The sequence below is a fragment of the Lytechinus pictus genome, chromosome 10, assembly GCF_037042905.1.
Source record: "Lytechinus pictus isolate F3 Inbred chromosome 10, Lp3.0, whole genome shotgun sequence".
Lineage (NCBI taxonomy): Eukaryota > Metazoa > Echinodermata > Echinoidea > Temnopleuroida > Toxopneustidae > Lytechinus > Lytechinus pictus.
Window position 1 is genome coordinate 33303193 of NC_087254.1, and position 21799 is coordinate 33324991.

The 21799-nt window shown below is 36.4% G+C and overlaps 1 protein-coding gene across 1 annotated transcript; it reads left to right on the forward strand.

The window, feature by feature from the left end:
* The first annotated feature begins 1655 nt into the window (after positions 1-1655).
* Positions 1656-21292, forward strand: LOC129270116 (nose resistant to fluoxetine protein 6-like). Its single transcript, XM_054907522.2, has 17 exons — positions 1656-2019; positions 2670-2743; positions 3237-3312; positions 3579-3739; positions 4559-4631; positions 6295-6385; positions 6782-6974; positions 7899-8052; positions 8715-8888; positions 9414-9507; positions 10358-10634; positions 11323-11402; positions 12220-12321; positions 14042-14183; positions 15877-16066; positions 16612-16754; positions 19052-21292. The coding sequence occupies exons 1-17, from the start codon at positions 1953-1955 to the stop codon at positions 19163-19165; spliced, it is 2205 nt and encodes a 734-aa protein (XP_054763497.2). The 5' UTR covers positions 1656-1952; the 3' UTR covers positions 19166-21292.
* Positions 21293-21799: the final 507 nt, after the last annotated feature.

Below are 21799 nucleotides of genomic sequence, written 5' to 3' on the forward strand. Positions count from 1 at the left end.
TGCACCTTAGAGGGTGTACACGTTTAACCCATAGGGTACCCCCACCTAAAATGACAAAAAGATTGTCGAGACTTCCGGTCCATTCACTTTCTGTATCGATTTTTTAGTTTACCTTAGTTTGGACTCGAACTCACCTCGTTTTATCTGTAGTCAAGATTCTTCCCGCTATGTAAGCGAGAAGCACTGAGACATGAGGACTCTAGCGACATGATCCAATTCTTTTTTTACTTGTGCTGATGGTTATGATTTAATTAGCTCTATTTACTGTTTCCCCAAATGTATGCGTAATCAAATGTGTTTTTGAAACAATTATAATCACATAAATATTATATATTTAACAAATCATTTCGCGTAGGTAAAGTGTGGGGTTAATGCCTTGTTATTTCGGGTAATCTTCGATCACAAATTAACTTTATCTATACCATACGTCTATCAGCAAGACTGGTGGGGTGCACGAAAAGAGTACATAGGTGTACAACAGACACGTACTCTCGCATAAGAGCTAACTTGCACCTCGATGGTTTTGCGAGGTGTACACACGTATCTACACCCTATTTGCACCGGGATTTCTTAGTGTGTACATAAACTGAAATTGGCAGAAAATGCTCAATAATAAATAAAAATACATTACATGCTCAATACTAGAAGAAATCATAAATGAATACAAGAATAAAAGATATGAATTCCCTCAAATAAAAGAAGAGGATATAAGCTCTACATGTGCCATATTTCAATCATGATAACAATTGTGGCTAAGTAGTGCTAAAACCTTAATAAATCTCGATTATGTTTTCATTATTATTAATATTATTCTAATCAATATTGAGTTGCTATGCTACAATGCACGCTTCCTTTTATCCACCTATTCCGCAGTCTCTAGTCTTATTCTTATATTCTATGTGGAGTGTTGTTGCCCAGTGGATTAGTTTCTAGACTTTGAAAAAGAGGGTCGTGGGTTCAAATCCCAGCCATGGTGTAATTTCCTTCAGCAAGAAATTTATGCAAGTTGTGCTGCACTCAACCCAGGTGAGGTGAATGGGTACCTGGCAGGAATTTATTCCTTGAAATGCACAGAGCGCTTGAAGGCTGCTTGAGCCAGTACAGCCGGGGTAATAATATCCAAGTCCTTTGGAAGTTAAGCGCATAGAGATGTTATTCACATTATAATGCGCTATACAAGAGCTGACTATTATTATTCTCAAATATGGTTTTATTTGCTTCATAAATATATTAAGAGTCACGAGTGCAGATCTATTGTTCAAAGTACTTCCAGAATAAATATTCCGAAGAGCGGTCTCCATTATTGATTTAGGTATTCCAAAAATATCATCCGATCCCATTTTTTTCTAAATTTATAAAAACGTAATTTTTTTCAAGACCTTCGACCCACTGTTGTTGTTTTTTTCCTCTTATTCAGCTAGATAAACACCATTTGGTTAGTTCAGTAGGTTGCGGTGTCTAAACGCACGTTTCTTGAAATACCTCACGTGCTATATCCTAATTTAGAATGTAAATGGAGGCGGGGGTCTGTTTCATAAAACCGTTTAATAATTTACTAGTGACATGTCTTTGTGCCCGTCTGATTTACCCTCTCTACTGTGCTATCCTAGCTGCTGGCGCACCTTAGGAACATAGCAACGCGTTCGTATAGTCGAGCGTAACTTTACGAACAGTTTTGTGTATAACACCACCCTAAGGTTGAAATAACAATCAGTCAGTAAAATCTTCTCCCAGCGGAATCATTTTTATTTTGGTGCCCGTTTTGTCTTGGACTTTATTTCTTAGCGGTTATCTGTCCTTTTTTCCGCAAAAGGTCACTGTGATATAAACTCATATCACTCCAGGACAACATCATTGCACTGGTGTTACAGCTCGATATCTCTTCGAACGTTATGTTTTGAGTTCAAATTATTGCCGCCGTGGACTACGTCGTACGTACAGATGATTTCAAAATGATTAAAACAGCAATTTTATTGGGATTCTTTTTAACCTGTTGCAATGCACAATTGGAATTTGCGAGTAAGTATTGTCATTACAATTAGGTTCATGTGTTGCGTTGTTGGTTTGATTATTGGTAAATTATGTCGCTGCATTTATATTCCTCAAATGTACCGATATATCACCGTCATCGTCATCAGCAGCAACAAACGTCGTCGTTGTCATTGTCGTTATTAACTGTAATTGTTATTTATACATATTTGATAGCTATCAATCATATTACCATTATCAAGTTTAATCACCAATATGCGCCTGCCTGATGATATATTTTTTTATTAGGACGATTATTATAATGATAATGATGATGTTCATCATCATATTGGTTAACATAACAATTATTATATAAATACTAACAACATAAATTGTACCAATACTATTAATACGAATAAAATTAAGAATACCAAGAATAAAAATAATAGTGACGATTGGGCCTGATAAGGAAACACAACAATTCGGATATATGATAAAATCATTGAGGATTATGCCAAGTCGATCGATGGGGTGACCCTATTTCTACTGGCTAGTGTATCAAGTTTAAAACTCATTGGCGGACATCCCAGAACCCCTGGCTGCCCCCTCCCTGGAATCGCATATTGCATTGAATGTCTTACATTGTATTTTTTTACGATTATTTACAATCGAATTCGAGTTATTGTTTAAATCCCTTCTAGGTGTGTTGGAAGTATTGACGAAGGCTAGTGGATTACCTGCTATTGAATATCTGATTGAGAATTCACCCAATGAGGTAGGTTTCATTGATTATGTAGTAGTCTAGATCTGGACGTTGGTAGTTATTTGTTCAGTCCTCTCCCTTTTCACCTTCTCCTTCTATAGAAATACAAATAACTACTAACGTCCAGATCGAGACTAATTATGTAGGGACATAAGGGAAAATAATGATTTGCTGAGCCAAAAGTGTGTGCGGGGGGATGTGATCATGCAAAAATCGCAATCAGATGGTCATTCTCACTTTTTTGTAGTCGTTTACTGAAAAGGTTGGGTCTCAGTCCTTCAGCCCCGACGCATATCGGTCCCTGCTATAATAATAACAATCATAACATTTGGTCTTTGGTTTTCATGTTACGTCTGCTCAGAACAGGGGAGGGGGTGAAGCAGTCATGAGCTTAGCTTCCTTCTTATTCACTAACATATACGATATATTTTATCACATAGGCTAATAATCATGATTAGACGTAAAATACAATACCATAATCTAAATATATAATTTGTTTTTTCAGGTGTCTAGTCAGTGTTTGAATGATCTACAAACTTATCTATCGGATCTGTCCATCGGGTCAAGATATGCGAGAAAATGTAAGCTGTGGAAACTTTTTTTCAATATATGGATGATCATTAAATCGTAAAAAAAAATAGAATAAAGATTTTTTTTATTTGGTTTCGATGACATATTTATGTAAAAGAGTGAAGCAACATGTTATCTACAGAAAACACGCTCTTTCGAATAATGTTTTTTTAATACTTATTTTCCCTTATTGCTTCATAAATTATGCATATGTTTAATAATTCGAAGACAGCAATCGTCACTGAAATCCACATTAACGTCTCATGCATCCTTTCAGTGGCATCTTCGTTTGGTGAATTTCCAGACGAGAGTGTTGAGTTTACCTGGACTGCATATGACTATGGAGTCATGGAGCAATGTTTGGACGTGAACAAAGATGATGAAGATAACTCGACTTTCGATGCCCATTACTGTATGGCTATGACTATGATATCTACGGTAAGAATGACTCGCCACTATACGACTAATATTCTTTGTATATAAGTGACTGTGAACATAATATAAAATGACTCGCCATGACTTTAACAATAAATATTAACGGTGAGAATATAAATGCCTCGCCAGAAGATACGTATGAGTCCATGATGTACACGAGTATAAGAAAATGATATCAATCATGGTGAAGACTAAGAACAATTATTATTATGACTCGCCATTCTGGCAATGACGACAATTTCCATGGTAAAAAAGCGCAAGAGTTATTTTCTCCATAGACTAACATGACTAATACTATTATGCCTGTTTCTGATTATCTGGCAATGACAATGACATCTATTGTTGAAATGACTTGCCACTCTCTAAGCGACTAATTTCTGTATGACAGTGACTATATGAGCATAGTCAAGAATGACTCGACATCATGACAGTTACGTGGTCAGAAGAACGATTATATTCACGGTACGATTGATTTATTAATAAAATGCTCATAGTGTATGACAATGACAAAGACTTGTATGACTAGTAATTGACCATAGTAATTTTATCACTGACACAATCATTAATTTACTAATTTAGTGTATGACTATCACTACGGTAGTCGTCATTTTAAGTTATTTTCATTTAGTGCATACCCGTATGTCCCCAGAATAATTGAGAACGACTTTTTATTATGAATTCACAAATAATTACCGATTTAATAAAGTATGAAAATCAACGTGCTTGTTGCCAACATTTTGGTGTGGGCAAGGTAGTTGTGGCAATGATGGTGATATTTTTCATCTTTCATTTGATTTCTGTTAAACTGATCGATTCTAATAGTTGGAGGTACATATCGGGACGTGCTGGCCTTCTTCATGCGAAAATCAAGATGCACAAGTCATATCAACGCAATGTAAGTTATTCTCCTTCATCTCCTTCTCCTCCTCCTCCTTCTCCTTCTCCTTCTCTCCTCCTCCTCATTCTTCTTCTACTTCTTCTTCTACTTCTTATTCTGGGTGGGGGTATTCACTTAATTAGATCGCAGTATACCCCGTACACCCGATACCCAAACACACCCACACACACCCACCCTCACCCTTACACCAACACACACATCGCAGTTTGGCTGTAACAACTACTGCTGAATGGATAGTTGTCTTCTACTACTATACTACTACTACTATACTACTACTACTACTATACTACTACTACTACTACTACTACTGCTACTACTACTACTACTACTACTACTACTATACTACTACTACTACTACTACTACTACTACTACTACTACTACTACTACTACTACTACTACTACTACTACTACTACTAATGATAATAATAATAATAATGATATTGATACTACTACTAATAATAATGATAGTAATGATACCACTACTATTACTACTATAGTAGTAGTAGTAGTAGTAGAAGTAGTAGTAGTATACTACTACTACTACTTCTACTACTACTAATACTACTAATACTACTACTACTGCTGCTGCTGCTGCTGCTGCTGCTACTGCTGCTGCTACTTCTACTACTACTAATAATAATAATAATAATGATAATAATAATAATAATAATAATAAAATAATAATAACAATAATAATAATAATGATAATAATAATTGTAATAGTAATAATTCTACTACTACTACTACTAATAATAATAATAATACTGCTGCTGCTACTACTACTACAAACACTAAAGACTTTACCACGAGATGATTTGTACAGCTACTGCTTTGTTGCCGCTGTTACTGCTGATACTTTATATTGCTTCTACCATGGACCATGCTGGGCAACATACTGTCCACACAACAACTGGTTAAAAAAACTTATCCAACTCTGGGTAGTTTTCAACCAATACTGTGTAGTTTTAACCCAAAGCACACATTATTGGTTTAAAACTACCCAGAATTGGATAAAGTTTTAACCAATTGTTGTGTGGACAGTATGTTGCCCAACATTTTTAAGAGTGTACCTATATGATAATAATATAATCGAAATGAAAATGCATTGCTGACCATCATCATGATCGTTACCCTTCTCGCTAATTTATATCTGGATTATCATTTTCATACCGGATATCCGGATGGCTGGTATCTTATCCGGTCCATCGGATTGAGTATAACTTTTTTTTAAATCATTTTAATACCCGAATCACGAGGTGTGCTTAGTGCAGGAAGCGCATTTTATCATAATGCCTTATCTCGATAAAGATTAATATTTTGAATGAAGAAAAAAATTGAGAAAAAATAAATTATATGGATCTCTGGTTTTTTTTAGTTTTTTTTTTACAATTTTCATTTCCAGCTACACAAGCTGACATTTAGATAATAAATGAAACTGTAAACAGTTTTAGTCATTCAGACGTTTATAGTTTTATAGGTGGCTCACTCCATCACGTTGATAATAATAAAAAAAATGTGGAAGAGTAATCAATTTGAATATTTCATATTTATTCTAATCTTTTCTTGCTCCAACCCCCCCTCTCTCTCTCTCTTCCTCTCTGTATGTCTGTCTGTCTCTCTCTCTCTCCTCGCATCTTTCTGTTTGTTTGCCCTGTATAGTGTCATTGCTCCTTTTAAACAGTACTGATCCTGGACTAAACTTCGTATGCCTTGCTCGACCAGCATGGGACCAAGATGCTATCGCAGTCCTGTAAGTTAAGGCCCAGTTTTCTTCATCATTTTCAGTCAGCCATAGTATAAAGAGGACGTTTGAATAATAGCATAAAAATACCATAAAATGAGAGATTTTTTTGTTTTGTTTATAACATTTCAGATTCTAATGAATCAAATCCAAAAGATTGGTAACTTTCATACTTTATAGGTAATAAAAGTATTTCAATCATATTTCTGATACCTATAGGGTGGCCGGGTAACGTTGTGCAAGTATACGCTAAATTCATATGAATGACACTGGACATTATGATTCAGGATTTTGGTGATGAAAATATGAGCCGTATTTGTTGAAAACATCGGAATTGGACGTTTGTTATCTTATTTATCCAGAAAATATGATATTCATCATTTTTCTCAATATATTCCGTCACAGCACGTTCTTTTGCGTCGTTGCTTCTCTGGTTTTGATAGGAACTATATACGACCTCTACATACGAAAACATTGCATCTCGGCTTCGGGGCTTTCGAAAGACCAAACGAACTCAATGACCACGAAAACTGTAGTTAATGGTTTTGTGAATGAAAAATACACTCCCACGGATGAAGAAAATTCCTCATCAAAGAATGTGAGTATTGGTGAGCGGAGGAGTTATACAGTTTTTTTTATCGTCTTTTTCTTCACAATATGGATCGGGGAAGTAGTCCTCGGGATCTGTCGCTGTATGTATCTGGTAGGACACAGATATGCATTTATACAGGCTAGACTGATTTTCAATCCGATAAGTGATGGAGTCCTATAAGTGCCTTGTAAAAACAGATAAATGACACTTCTTGTACTTTCCGCATATCGGAAAACTATTGATGTTGAATTTATTCACTGATGAATCGATGTTTCGCCTTCCCTTTTTTTATTTTATGGAATCTGTTAGATGAAGATATTTCCTCTTTCAATAACAACAACTAAAAAAATATATTGTAATCTGAAGATAATCGATGTTCTTACCGTGTGAGAGGCAATGGTTAGGGTCAGAGTTCGGTTTGAGCTCATTTCATTTTTTTTTTTCATTTCCATTTATTTCATTCTCAGCAAAATACAAATCACGATAATACATTTTGGCCAAATAAATTGATACAATGCAATAAACTAGATTGCACAATCCTTAAACTTTAAAATAGATAAATAGCATTGTATGAATTACAATCAATAACAAAAGAAGCATGGCATTAAAAAAGAAAGAAACAGATATATATGTTGTGAGGTGAACCGGGGCACCAGTTTCGTCCTAAGTTTTGGAGCTGCCGAAAATTACAAATAATGTCGTTTTTCCAGAGTCCAGGACAAAACTGCTGTTGTGATTCACAAAATTTCCATAAAAACTTCTTGACTGTTCTATGTCATGAAGGGCATGCATTTGACAATACATTTTCTATGTTCTTGAATCCGCCGTGCATCATTGAAGCGAAAACTCCTTAATGTCTTGGCACCGCGCCGTGCTAATGAGTTTTATATACATTGTATGGAGAAAAAATATGATTACCGATGTTTTCAGGACTTGGAAAGTGAGATTCCTCCCAAAGAAGCTTATCCAAGTATGCCTGCAGCTCCGGAAGGCACTGCTATCCAAAGTATGTCGATGGCATCACTTCAGCAATCACATGAACCACGTAGAGAATCGACTGAGCAGGAGACAGAAAAGAAAGCCGGTAAGTCCCATTCTACTCTTCTTGATGTAGAAGCCCGCGAGCCCACAAACTCTGTTCCGTGGCCCCTGACTCGTCAGTGCTGACATTTCATTTCCTTTAAAACGGGGAGCGAAATGATCATGTGATCTCTTATTGTCTGTGTCTTGTAAAATAGTCTTTAAATATATTTAGATATAACAATTAGTAATACAGAAAATGAAAATAACCTGTAATTTTATTTGTGTGGAGAAAGCAAAATGTTTTTGAGAGGAAGATTACATGTTTCGCCACTTGTTGATAATCATTGGAATACTCAATACTAATGTATTGAGTTGTGAAGCAGAGTGTTTTCATTCAAGTAGGTCTATATTACAGGACTACACCTCTCAGGGTGTTGCATTATGGGTATTCAACCTGGCCAGATATGTAGTTGAGGACTAGAGGTGGGGATATATATGATTGCGATTGCTGGTTCGTATGCATTTTAAACCATCCCGTCGTTACCAGGCGTTCTTAAAGTCGATCAATGTCAAACGTAACTTATGAAAAGCTTCATGATGAAAAAACACCCTCAAAATCGGCAGATCAGAGTTCATCAGAATCTGAATCATTGCTACAGTTTTCGCAGCTCCCTTTATAACATATCTTCACTTCTTTTTAAATTTCACATCCTGATTTTGCAGGCAAATTAGATGGAGTATTAATGTCTTATTCCGCTGCTACCAATCTCCGACTCATACTGAGCGCCAAACCATCTCGATCTAATCTTGGCGTTCTTAATGGATTGCGTGTCATCAGCATGTTCTGGATTATCCTCCTACATTGTAACCTCTTCCTCTATGGCTCAAAGAAATTAGGTAAATCTTTAATTCACCCATGGTTACAGAAAGTATTCATACTTGATGGGTTTAACATCATAACCAGGTCACTCGGAACGTGACCTTAAGCTTTTTGGTACTCTGGTTGTTTGGTTACATGGCAGGTAAAAATGACCACCATCACTTTTATAGAAGGGTGGACCCATGATGTCTTGATAGCGGGTGCAAGATGCCATACTTGAATAGCAGTGATAGAATATAGAATTACACGATTCTTCTCTTTTCTTTTCGTTTTCCATCCCGTTTTCACAATTTGAAAAGTCATAAGTGTGGTCGCACTGACCCCCTGCCACCCCCTCCCCCCTTGCGCCGCCCCTGGGATCACAATACCACAAATGTGGGCTTGATCATGTTGATATAGCGAGGATTTTCAGAAGAAAAAAAGTTGTCCCGTGTTGATTTTTCTATAATATTCACCCGCCATTTTATATATACGTATTTTCTCTGTATGGCAAATATCAAAGGTCTTTGATATATGTTCACGATTTTTGTTTTCAATTGCAGATAACTATTATACCATACTCAGCACATCGACCAAGTTTCCTAGAATGGCCATACATTACGGAACGTTCGGGGTAGATACCTTCTTTGTTATTGGGTGAGTCTGGGATGCATGGGAAACTTGAATACATTATTTTTTTTATTCAGGATTATAGAATATAATAATCAAATACATGGCCTGTATAATTTTGATTGCTATTTCAGAAACAATTATGAGATATATGACAAAACTTTTCTTTCAAATGTCTCTCTTGACGAGATTCCACTAGATATGCATTGATACTTCAGCTATACAGTATAACGATGCAGAAAACATTAATTCTTTTGCGAAATGGCAACACTTGATTTTTTTTTTCAATCATTACACTACCTTGTTTGCACAGTGACTCAGCTCGGGGGGTTCGACTCGCGAGCCATGCTCAACACGGCAATTTTATGTTGTGTAAACGCGATCAGCGTGATCCGCGAGCCGTGTCGAACACGGCTTTTTTGGTTCGCCAAAATCGTAGGTTTCAACCCGCGAGCTGAGTCAGACTCGCCTATTTTTTCGTGTGTAAACAGAAAGCCGTATCGAACCCGCATGACCTAGGTCAAACACGGCATATCCGTATACGTCTATTCTACTTCCGTTCGCGATCCGCGTGCCTTTTTTGTTTCAGTATAAACGCTATCACAGTTGCCCTCTTCGAAGCGTTAGACCTTGCTTGTGTATTCAACACTTGATCATAGTCGTGTGTAAACACGGTTTCTAGTAAGCCGTTTTCAAACGTCAAAAATGATAAATCTAGTGTTATTACTCCAATAATGCACCCGAATGTTTCAGTCATATCCTGGTTTTTCAATAGACCTAAATGTTTCTATTTCAGTAGCAATAACTACTTGCCTCGATGAATGGGATATGTTTCAATTATGAATTCCTTCCATTTGTTATTTTCGGATTTTTTTAGAGGATTGCTGGTTACATACACTACGCTATTGAAACTAAGGAAATCGGATGGGCAGATGAACTGGCTCATGTTTTATTTCCATCGATACTGGCGCCTCACCCCTGCCCTGCTCGGGGCGCTGGCCCTCTGGATCTCACTAGGAAAACATCTAGCCGGTCAGGGTGCTATGTTCGAGATCTTCTATGGATATGTCAGGTATTGGTGCAAGCAGGAGTGGTGGACATATCCGCTTTACATCAATAATCTCTACCCATTCCCCGGTAATAATAACGCATCGGTAAGAGAAACTTCGAAATTTGTATCGTCGCAATGTAATTATTCCCTTCTTTTTTTATCATCTGTTTTTATTCTTAGTAATGGTTAAGTCATGACTGTTGATGATGGTGTTGGTGATGATGATGATGATGATGATGATGCCGGGTGATGATGGTGACACTTATGACGACAATGATATCAAAATGATAAATATTTAATCTCAACAAAGATGGTGATGATGATGACATGTGGAGCGTTGTGGCCCAGTTGATAAGTCTTCTGACTTTGAAACAGAGGGTCGTGGGTTCGAATCCCAGCCATGGCATAATTTCCTTCAGCAAGAAATTTATCCACATTGTGCTGCACTCGACCCAGGTGAGGTGAATGGGTACCCGGCAGGATTAATTCATTGAATGCATGAGCACTGAAAGGCAGCTCGAGCTAAAGCCGGGGTAATAATAATAATAACAACGCGCCTCGGAATTGAATATTTCTAGATAGATGGCGCTATATAAATGCCTATTATTATTATTATTATTATTATTATTATTATTGTTATTATTATTATGATGATGATAATGATGAAAAGTAATGGCAATGAAAATAAGAATTATGAACATATTTGTTTTTAAGACGATGATGCTAGATGTCATTAGGGATCTCATAATGTTTACTTTGTGTTTTCTGTTTTTGCATTGTATTTTGTCCAGTGTATGGGTTGGGCCTGGTATTTGGCTTGTGATATGCAGTTCTATTTAATGAGTCCTCTCATCATCACATTACTTTACAGGTAAATATGTAATTACATTCTAAAACATTCAATTCATAGCACTAGAAAAAAAACACGCTGAAAATCACAAAGATCTAATATTTTCAAAGATTTGAATTATAGTCGTATTAAAATGACCTGCCCACCATTTAACAATAGTTTTTATTGAAGTGCAAATTATTGTGTTGATATCTCAAACATGTGTAATGTATTCTGCTTTTGTGGACTTACCATGTGGAAAATCGCCAAAACGTGTTGAGTGCAAAGGCAAAACAAATATTTGGGGTTAATTTTCTGAAACGTTTCCATATGGAATGTGCTATTTTTGTACAGAGATTATTTGATAAATTTCAACTTCGTATATATTTCTAAAAAACAATAAGTAACCAAAATTTGAAGAATTTCTTTCATATTTTATGTTCCTTGTTTTTACTTCATTATGAACACATACTTTGATATTTTACAGAGTTCTCAATAGTTTGGGTGAAAATTGAAATATTAGGCTGTTTGCCATATTTAACGACATTGTTAAAATCGAATTAGAATTGGGAAAACGGGATTAGAAAAACATGGAATTGTGTTTGTAGTCTTAACAAATATCTTGATCATATAGAATCATAAAAACAAAGGCCATTCTTTATAAACGGAGAAGAGATTGGCACATCAAATATGCCAACCCCCTTCGCGACTATGGTTGTACAACAGATAACCTTTGCATTTACATGCGAAGGAATAAACATAAATAGATAAATAATAAACAAATCAATAAAAGGGGAAATAAATAGGATCTGAAACAAAATCTATCTTTATCTGATGATCTTGAAAATCGTAATTTTAGGAAGAAACACTTAGGTATCGGACTCATCCTTTGCTTGACAACAGCATCAATTGCCTCAGCTGTCGGGATCAGCTGGAATTATGGAGTTAATCCTGTTGGACCGTAAGTATTCTTCTCATAATTTAACACAGAATTTACTTGGGTTTCCCCAAAATACAGTAAAACATCTATCAATCAACCTCCTCTTAATTAAAGCAGTATAGGATTTCCCTGTACAAAATTCTGTTCTACTGAGTGTAAGCACTTTCGCTAGCCCAATTCACTTGACAGTCTCGTTGCACTAACGTTTGTTGTAAACTTAAAATCTTATTACCATTACGGAGAGCCGAAGAATCTATAAAAAAATCATTCCAGTGGTTGGAGCTATTTTCAATGACAACAATTTTTTAGTTCCCTTAATAGAATATCCTATATTTTGTACGCTCAAAGTTTCCAACTCTAACATTGGCGTATTGCTATCTAGGAAATTCGGCGCGCATTATGCTGAAATTGCGCCCGTGCAACATCTACTGCAGGGGGCAAACGTTGGGTGATTTCAAGTTCAGTGTTTATCTTTTGGTGTTGGTGTTAGGTCAATTTTTACACGAGTATAACACCAAACAAAAAATTAAGATGGTCCTGAAAAGTCACTCACTGGTTGTTGAGATGTCAATAGTGTGATCTGGATCAGTTTTACAAACTCAGAAAAGGTCTTGGAGCTGGGGGAAGCAATCTGAATTCCAACACCAACGCCAACACCGGACTTGAAATCACCAATTGAATTCGCACCCATTTCAACTTCTTGTAACACGTGACTGCTAGGTTTATCGCATTCGGCATCTTGTCCCCTTCATGTTTCCCCTCTTGGCTTCACGGGCCTAATCACTAGAGGCAGGCCATAGATATTCATTCGAGCCAACCCATTGCTATTTTTTTTATTTTGATATGGCTGATTGACAAAGTGTATGCATATGATTGTCCATCTAACACTGATTCTATTTTTGGTAATTACTGAACTTCCTTTTCCCAAATTGGGAAGAAATATCACCAATTCTGGACTATATTCTGACTGGCGGAAGGATTAGGGCTATTTTGCTGTTTGAGGTGATGAATCTGCTCCCCCCGACGGTGTCTTCAAACACGCCAATTTATTTTTAAAATGAGCCGGTCGAGGGACCCTTTTCTGGTCAGATATGGATTGCCAGACATATATCCTATCCACTGGTAGTAAACATTCGACCCCCGAATTTCATCCTTATTTTTTATGAATTTTTTAAAGTGCCAATTTAACACACGAGTCTATGGGGAATGAATTAGGCCTGTGATACCTCTTGCAACCGCTAGTGGCCAACGCTGGGCCAACGCCAATGAAAAAAAGGTTAAAGTGTGCATCCTAAATGCAATGAACGGCAGTAAGGTCTTTTGTGGAATATTGCACCCTAATATTTGTGCAAAAATCCACATTTTCAACCTGTTTGCACCCGGAATGCCAAATCACATCACATCAATTCAAAGTTAGAATATGTAGGGTGGATGAATTTTTTGCACAATTGCGCCACTCCTAAAGGTTTAAACTATTCACCGTAAATGGGTGTAGCTATAATTGCATCCTTGAGTTTAACCTCTTACCATGCACCAAAATGTCTCCCCAGTTTTAAAGGGTGCAAAATTGAACTTTTTTTTCCGAGTGGGAATAACATTCAGAATGCTATTTGAGGCATTAGAAGCGAAATTCGGTCGTCTTCCATAATACATTAAAAGTAATCTAGAAACTTCATGTGATGTCTTTATCAAAAGAAAATTCTTGACTTTATCTGGCAGACTTAATTTTGTTTATTTTCAGTGAATTTAATGATCGTCTTGGTGGTGAAAGTCTTGATATCACATACACCAAACCATACACACGGATCCACTCTTACCTAGTGGGTATGTTTGTGGGATATCTCCTCTTCAGAACGGTCGATAGAAAGATCAAGATTCCTTGGGTAAGCCTATGTTAATATACAGTGCGTCCCACAAAAAACGAAACCGAGATTTATCGATGATTTATCATAACTTAAACACAAATACAATAGACAAACGACCTACCATTCTAAAGCTTAGAATCTCCTCTTTCATCTGAAATTACTAAGATTATTTCTCATTCATGCATGAGTGAGGAAAAACAATTTGAAGAGGGGATACCAAAAAGTCATTTGGCGGGCTGTATCTGGGTTTCAAAAAGAAAACCACATTTTTAAAAAGTTCAATATCTGCTCTTTAATTTGATACTTCAATTACAGAAAATGGTCAAGAACTAACAAAGTTCTGGTTATTTGAAATAAGGCTTAAATTTCAATAATTTCATAAAATTAAGAGGTTCTACAGGCTAGCGTTCAAACTCACTTGACACCGTTTTGTTGACGATCAGCCATGCATTAAGTCTTTTGTTAACCATGCGACAGCTTCTGTGGGTAACCGGTGAAAACACGTTTATTTAATGAAATTATAGAAATACAAGCATTGTTTCGAGGGAACATAACTTTTTTACTTCTTGACCATTTTTTGTGATTAAGGTATCAAATGAAAGAGCAGATATTGAACTCCTTAGGCATGTGATTTTCTTTTGAAATTCAGATACCCCCCGCCAAATGAGTTTTTGGTATCCTTTCTTCAAATTGTTTTTGCTCACTCATGCGTGAATGGGGAATAATCTAGGTAATATCAGATGAAAGAGGAGATTCTAAGCTTTACATTGGTAGGTCATTTGTCTATTGTATTTGTGATTAAATTATGATAAATCATCGCTTAAACTCGGTTTCGTTTTTTCTGGGACGCACTGTATAATACACGGATTCCACCATACAGCATGTACAGGGTCTTGAGGAAGGAGCTAGGGCGGGAGGGGTCCGCCTCTCGGGGATGGTGGTAAATGTATTTGTGAAGTTATACATGATTTCAAGAACGACGGAATTTGAGAAGGGTGCTTCTTTAACATTAACAACTTTTAATCGCATTGTTAAGTTAAGGTGAAATATGCAGAGTTATTACGGATTTATTTTTATATTATCCATGTACATATATTAACCATTTCAAGAGTGGTTTGAGTCCAAGGCTCGCTACGCCACCGATTAAAATCAACTAGTTAAATTATTTAGTCATTTTTTGGTGAATTATTATAAATTCTTGATATAAGTGTTGTATAGCATGGGACAGAAAGAGTTTGAAACAGATGATTGCTATCGGCATGATAAGAACTTACGTTTATACGTCGTACAGTGTATTTTTTCTTTACATGTTTTTCATTACTTTGTGATAATCACTCGTTTCCCTAATGCTATTTCCTATAATGTTCGACAAAAATGACTGGAATGTGGGCCAGTTAATTTGTCATTCTTAAACAACATAATTGAAAAAAACTACATTTTTTTTCCTCAAGATATATATTTTTAAAGTTATTTATTGAATTCTTTCAACACATGAATCCAATGTCATGATTTTTTTTGTCCGAGTAACATATTACATATAATATAGATCCGAGTAACAAAAAAAATAAAATGTACGAAGTTGTTCATCATTCATTTGACTTTATCAAAAGAAACATCTGCAAGTATTAAAGTTAACATCGTTAATATTAGTGATAATGTACCCATGATAAATCATTAATGCAATCGTTTTACCCAATTTATTTTACTGCAGTGGTTTGTTTTGATTGGATGGTCGGCTGCATTTATCCTTGGTATGACGTGCGTCTACTCCCTGTATGGTGCCCGAATGAATCCGGATACTATGGAACAGTTCGAAGCGGTTCTGTGGGAGGGGCTTTCTAGGTTTGCTTGGTCCATCGCCATCGCTTGGGTATGCTTCTCATGTATCAAGGGATATGGAGGTAATTAATAATAACAATAACAATGATGATGGTGGTGATGATGATGGTGATGATATAATGATAATAATAATAATATAACAATAATGATCATGATAATAATAATAAGAAGAACAATAATAATAGTAAATTACGGTTAATAGCCACCTTGCTTGATGCTCAAGGTGCTCCTATAAATGTATTATTACCCAAAGCTAAGCTAATGTACTAAGTAATCAGATATTCACATGTCCTCTTCCATAAGGTCCAAGAAATCAATGCTTCTTTTGTGCACTTTTGAATTCTGTAAAATCAGATAATTAACGATTCATTTGTATACTGCGGAAAATTTGTTATCGCTGTATACTTAGAATTATTCGCTATTTTGCAAAGGACATAACTGAAGCCGTGGCGCAAGTTGTGCTTACAGTCATAGGACGCAAAAAATATCCGGTAGTCATAACTTCCTTTTATGTTTAATATATGTTTGCTTGGTGTGTATCATTATTCAATTATGGTGAAGAATATCTCCCATATTTCACAGGCCTGTATATTCCTTTCTTTTCTAGGTATAATCAACTCTTTCCTCAGCTGGAACTTCTGGATTCCAATGGGACGGTTGACCTACTGTGCCTATCTTATACATCCTCTGGTCATCTATAACGCTCTCATGAGCGGCAAGGCTCTTTTCCACTTCGGAATTATTTCCTTCGTGAGTAGTCATTAGAAATACAGACATACGGGGGTAATAAGAGTAAGGAAAGATATACATATGAAGAGTTTAGTTACAAAAGGGGTTAGGTCCACCATTCCGAGAAAAACCATGTTTTTTATTGTCACTTATTGCAATATTCTTATGAGAAACTAAATTGTCATGATGTACTACCCTATCATGTGAACATAAAATAGGGTATAAAAGAAATCTACCTGTCTTCAATTTTTTTCTATATATTTAAAAAAAAATTATAATTGTGGACCTAATCCCTTTTGCAAGTAAACTGAAATGAATCCAATCTCTTTTGATTAAAAAAGTGATTTTTCTTTGCCACTTTCATTCACGTTTTCATTTGAATTTCATATTGTCTCTGGTATCATCAGAGTAACTAAAAATTTAGAGGTTTAGAGACAGAAAACAATAAAATTTATGAAAAATTGACCTAACCCCTTTTGACAAATGAGTTCTTCAGAAGAGTTTAGTTGCAAAAGGGGTTAGGTCCACTCCAAGAAATTTTTTTTTTTTAATTCTCCCATAACGCAATATTCTTATGCGAAACTGAATTTTCATGATACCATACCATGAGAACATAAAATTGGGTATAAGAGAAATCTACCTGTCTTCATATTTTTTAAGATATTTTTTTCCAAAAAATTCTGTGTGGACCTAACCTCTTATGCAACTAAACTGAAAAGGACCTAACCCCTTTTGAAAAATAAAAGGGATTTTTCTTTGCCATATTTTAGTTCACTTTTTAATAGGAATTTCAACTTTTTTTTGGTATCATCTTATCGAGCTACTAAAAATCTATACATTAAGACATAAAAATCAAATTTGATGAAAAATGGACCTAACCCCTTTTGCAAGTGAGCTCTTCATATATACCTAGAAAGAGGGGGAGAGAAATGAGAGGGAAGGAAAGAGAGAGAGAGATGAACATGTGAGGGTGTGCAAGCAAGGAATTGGAGGTGGACGTTGGGCGGCGCGACGCGACCTAAGATGTGTGGGTGTATGGGCGGCACACCGCGGTGTAAGATGTGCATAATTATGTGGGTGTATGGGCGGCGCACCGCGGCGTAAGATGTGTGAGTGAGGGTGCGTATGTGGGTGTATGGGCGGTGCACCGCGGCGTAAGATGTGTGAGTGAGGGTGTGTATGTGGGTGTATGGGTGGCGCACCGCGGCGTAAGATGTGTGAGTGAGGGTGTGTATGTGGGTGTATGGGTGGCGCACCGCGACGTGAGATGTGTGAGTGCGGATGTGTATGTGGGTGTATGGGTGGCGCACCGCGGCGTAAGATGTGTGAGTGAGGGTGTGTATGTGGGTATATGGGTGGCGCACCGCGGCGTGAGATGTGTGAGTGAGGATGTGTATGTGGGTGTATGGGTGGCGCACCGCGGCGTGAGATGTGTGAGTGAGGGTGTGTATGTGGGTGTATGGGTGGCGCACCGCGGCGTAAGATGTGTGAGTGAGGGTGTGTATGTGGGTGTATGGGTGGCGCACCGCGGCGTAAGATGTGTGAGGGTTGGGAGGGTAATGTGTGTGTAGGCTAGGTGGGGGAGGGTGTGCGTGTGTGTATTCTTTTCTAGCGCCTCATGGAAGAGTGGAGGTGGATTTCTGGCGATAAAAATGTAAACTGTTTATTTAGGCTAATTGTTGGTCAGCCGTGAACAGTCAATACTCAAAGTGTGACATTGGATTTATACCATGGACCTACTTTATTCTGTGACTTAATTGCGTTAACATGTTTATGAACTGACAATTAAATGGTTCGAATGATTTACTCACATCAGTGTGCAAAGCGGGTCATGTGGTCCAGTGGTAAGAGCATTGGACTCATAATCGCAAGGTTGTGAGTTCGAATCCCAACTCTGCCATTGTCCCCACTTTGATCAAAAGGCCCGAGAGTGATATCTGTCATCTATAACGTCAGCCACTATGACTGATTATCCTAGACGTAAATTGTTTCATAGGTAAATGGTTATATACCAGCTTGGGGTTTACCAGCAAAATGCTGTCCTGCCGAGTTCCCACAGGAGTTACCACAATTATAATGAAAACTAAAGCATTTCTATTCAACCGAGATTTCAACATAAGGACCATCTTAAAAATCTGTATGTTTGAATTTGTTTGAGTAAGTTTTTATTGAAAATGAAAATTATCAAATTTAAATATTTACTTGTGGAATGATTGAATAACATTTTACCTAGTCCTATTACGGAACAATATTTCATCTATTCAGTTGGCAGATGGGAACTCAGATAAGGATTGTATCGATATTTTTTTTCTTTCCAGAGCTTCTACTTTGTTGGAAGTGTGGTGTTTTCTTACCTCGCTGCTCTCATCCTTTCTCTCTTGATGGAAGTACCGGCTGCTGGTCTGGAAAAAGTCCTATTCGGTCGGGATTAATGTGGAACCCAGATGCTATCTATTGCATTTTATTCTTGGTGGAGTCTAGGACCTGTCTTACATAGAGCTCTAAATGATCTGATTAATCTCAACTATGGAAATTCATCAAAACGATCAATATCACCATCCTTGATATATTTATATCAGGAAATGTAAACGATGTCCCTTTTTAAAATATAAATGGGAAAACTGATTTGTCTAGGTACTGATGCGAGTATATATCGTATCCATAAAAAAATGATGTATGTATTCTATAGATGTTGGCGTCGCTTGTTTTCCATAGTTGCAATTTTATTTTTAAAGTTGTACATATAGTAAAAACATAATGGTAAATCAGAGCAAAGTTTATATAAAAAGAATTGCAGAATATGGAATTTAGGGGGTCCACTAACAATTCTTTTAGAATGTTGTAATCATTGTCTTTGATAATTACGAATGGTAAATGTAATGCATAATTGATCATTAATGACTCTTTGTAACTCGAGGTTCTGGATTGCTAAGCACTGATATTATTCATGTTATTTTATATTCTGTTTATAACAATAAACATGATAAAATTTAGTTCTACTTCTACCTCATAATTATGATTGCAAGAAAGAATGAATTCACATAGGAAGAACTCGAAAGCTGTTTTTAAAAAGGTAAACATTTGTTTTGTAACTCTATTACTTTTCAATATAGGTCTATTATTAAACACTATGTTTAAATGATTGTCAGTCACATTGGATTCTGCATTACAAATGGTTTAAGATTGACAATTATAAATCAGCGTAGTGGAATCTAATATCGTAAAGGTATCAGAAATATTAATACAGTTTATCACTCATGCATTGCAAAGTTCAATTCAATTCAGTCTGGGGTAGTTGTACTTCTCGGCGTATTAAATGTTGCTTTAGTTGTTAAACAGTATTTATTGAATAGATATTGTTAAAGTTAAAATTAATATTGATTGATTGAATGACTGATTGATCTTATTTGCCAGGGGGCCGTTTCATAAAGCTGTTCGTAAGTTAAGAGCGGCTTTAAGAACGACTGGTGATCCTTTCTTACGCGCTAAACCATCGCCAATGAATATACCATTTACCACAAGAAAGGATCACCAGTCGTTCTTAAAGTCGCTCTTATCTTACGAACAGCTTTATGAAACACCCACCTGGTATTATAACAGGTACAAGTTTGATTTTTTAAAAAAATCAAAATTCCTTGACGGAACAGCCAATGAGAGCCGAGATGAATTATTTCCAACAGGGTCCAATATTAAAATGACGATTTTCTGTTGGGTGATGCATGTGAGACGAACTTACACAAAAATTTAAGTGGAATGATTGAACAGCTGACCGATAGCATTGTTTTATTCTGTGTCAACGGATGGAAGAATATTGGTTTTATCACACTAACGCCAGTATGAACGGTCTGAACTTGCGAAAAATTGTCCTTTTTGCATTCTTAATCAGACAAACAAAGTAGGCAATTATGATTATATTCATCAACTTTATTTGAACTCTCATACGAAAAGTCTATACAAAAATATTGGCAATAAATACTACCTTCACAATGTCTTACATAATTATATAGTTCTGTTAAATGTCAATAGTAATCATATTTACAATACTGTTCATACGTTCATTCCTATTAAAACACTTTTTACAATCCAATAATCACGGTTTTAACCTAGCAATGTAGGTGATGATGTGTGAATGTCCGAGTCAAATCCGATTACACACAGTTTCCTTTCTTTCTTTCGTTTTCTTTTGTTTTAAAGCACTTCAGTGTAACTATAACACGTTATAGTTAGGACCTCCATGGATACCATATTCCAGATAGGATAAATATGAAAATATGAAATTTGTACAGTATAATACATGGGTCAAGAATACACGCCATATGCAGGTATGGATATTGGAATGATTTCGATAATTAATTGATCATTTATTTTCAAGCAACAATGGGGATCAAAAGGATTTTAAAGATTTGTTAAAAACTTTTCCCCAAAAAAGCTGGATGAAATATTGATGCATGATAGCTGCTAATTGTATCATTATAATTCTTGTACTTCATTCTTTACACTCTTCTCTTTTGGTTCCTCAAGTAAATAGAAAATAAACACGAACCTTAATTTTGTCGCTCACAGTCTTATATTCCATGACATAATTATTCGTCCATTATCAATTAATTGCCACCACCTCCATCATCATCAAATAAATAACTATCGTCGTCTTCTTATTGTCGGGGGGTGGGTTGAGTTAGCCAATTAAGACCGTAACGGAGCAAACTTTACAGATGCTACGGGACACCAGATCTGAGCTTCTTTGACTTTATTGAGGTTTGCCAAAACCAACAAAATGAAAGGAGTAACAAAACAACAACCCCAAAGTCAGAGGCTACTGGTGGTTACACACCACCTACATCACCCAGGATACCACAAAGGAGTAGCAGCTTCTACATTATTTGAAATCTCGATGAGGATCAAATGAGTCGGACCAGATCAGCCCTTTCCCAGGCCTGCTTCGATTGCAGTCCGACCTGCACCAGAACCAGGACGTGCAATAATCTACCTAACGTAAAATGCCAACAAGCAGTGGAGTCACGGAACCACCCACAAAAATATCATTCCGCTAAGGATTTGTTAAACTT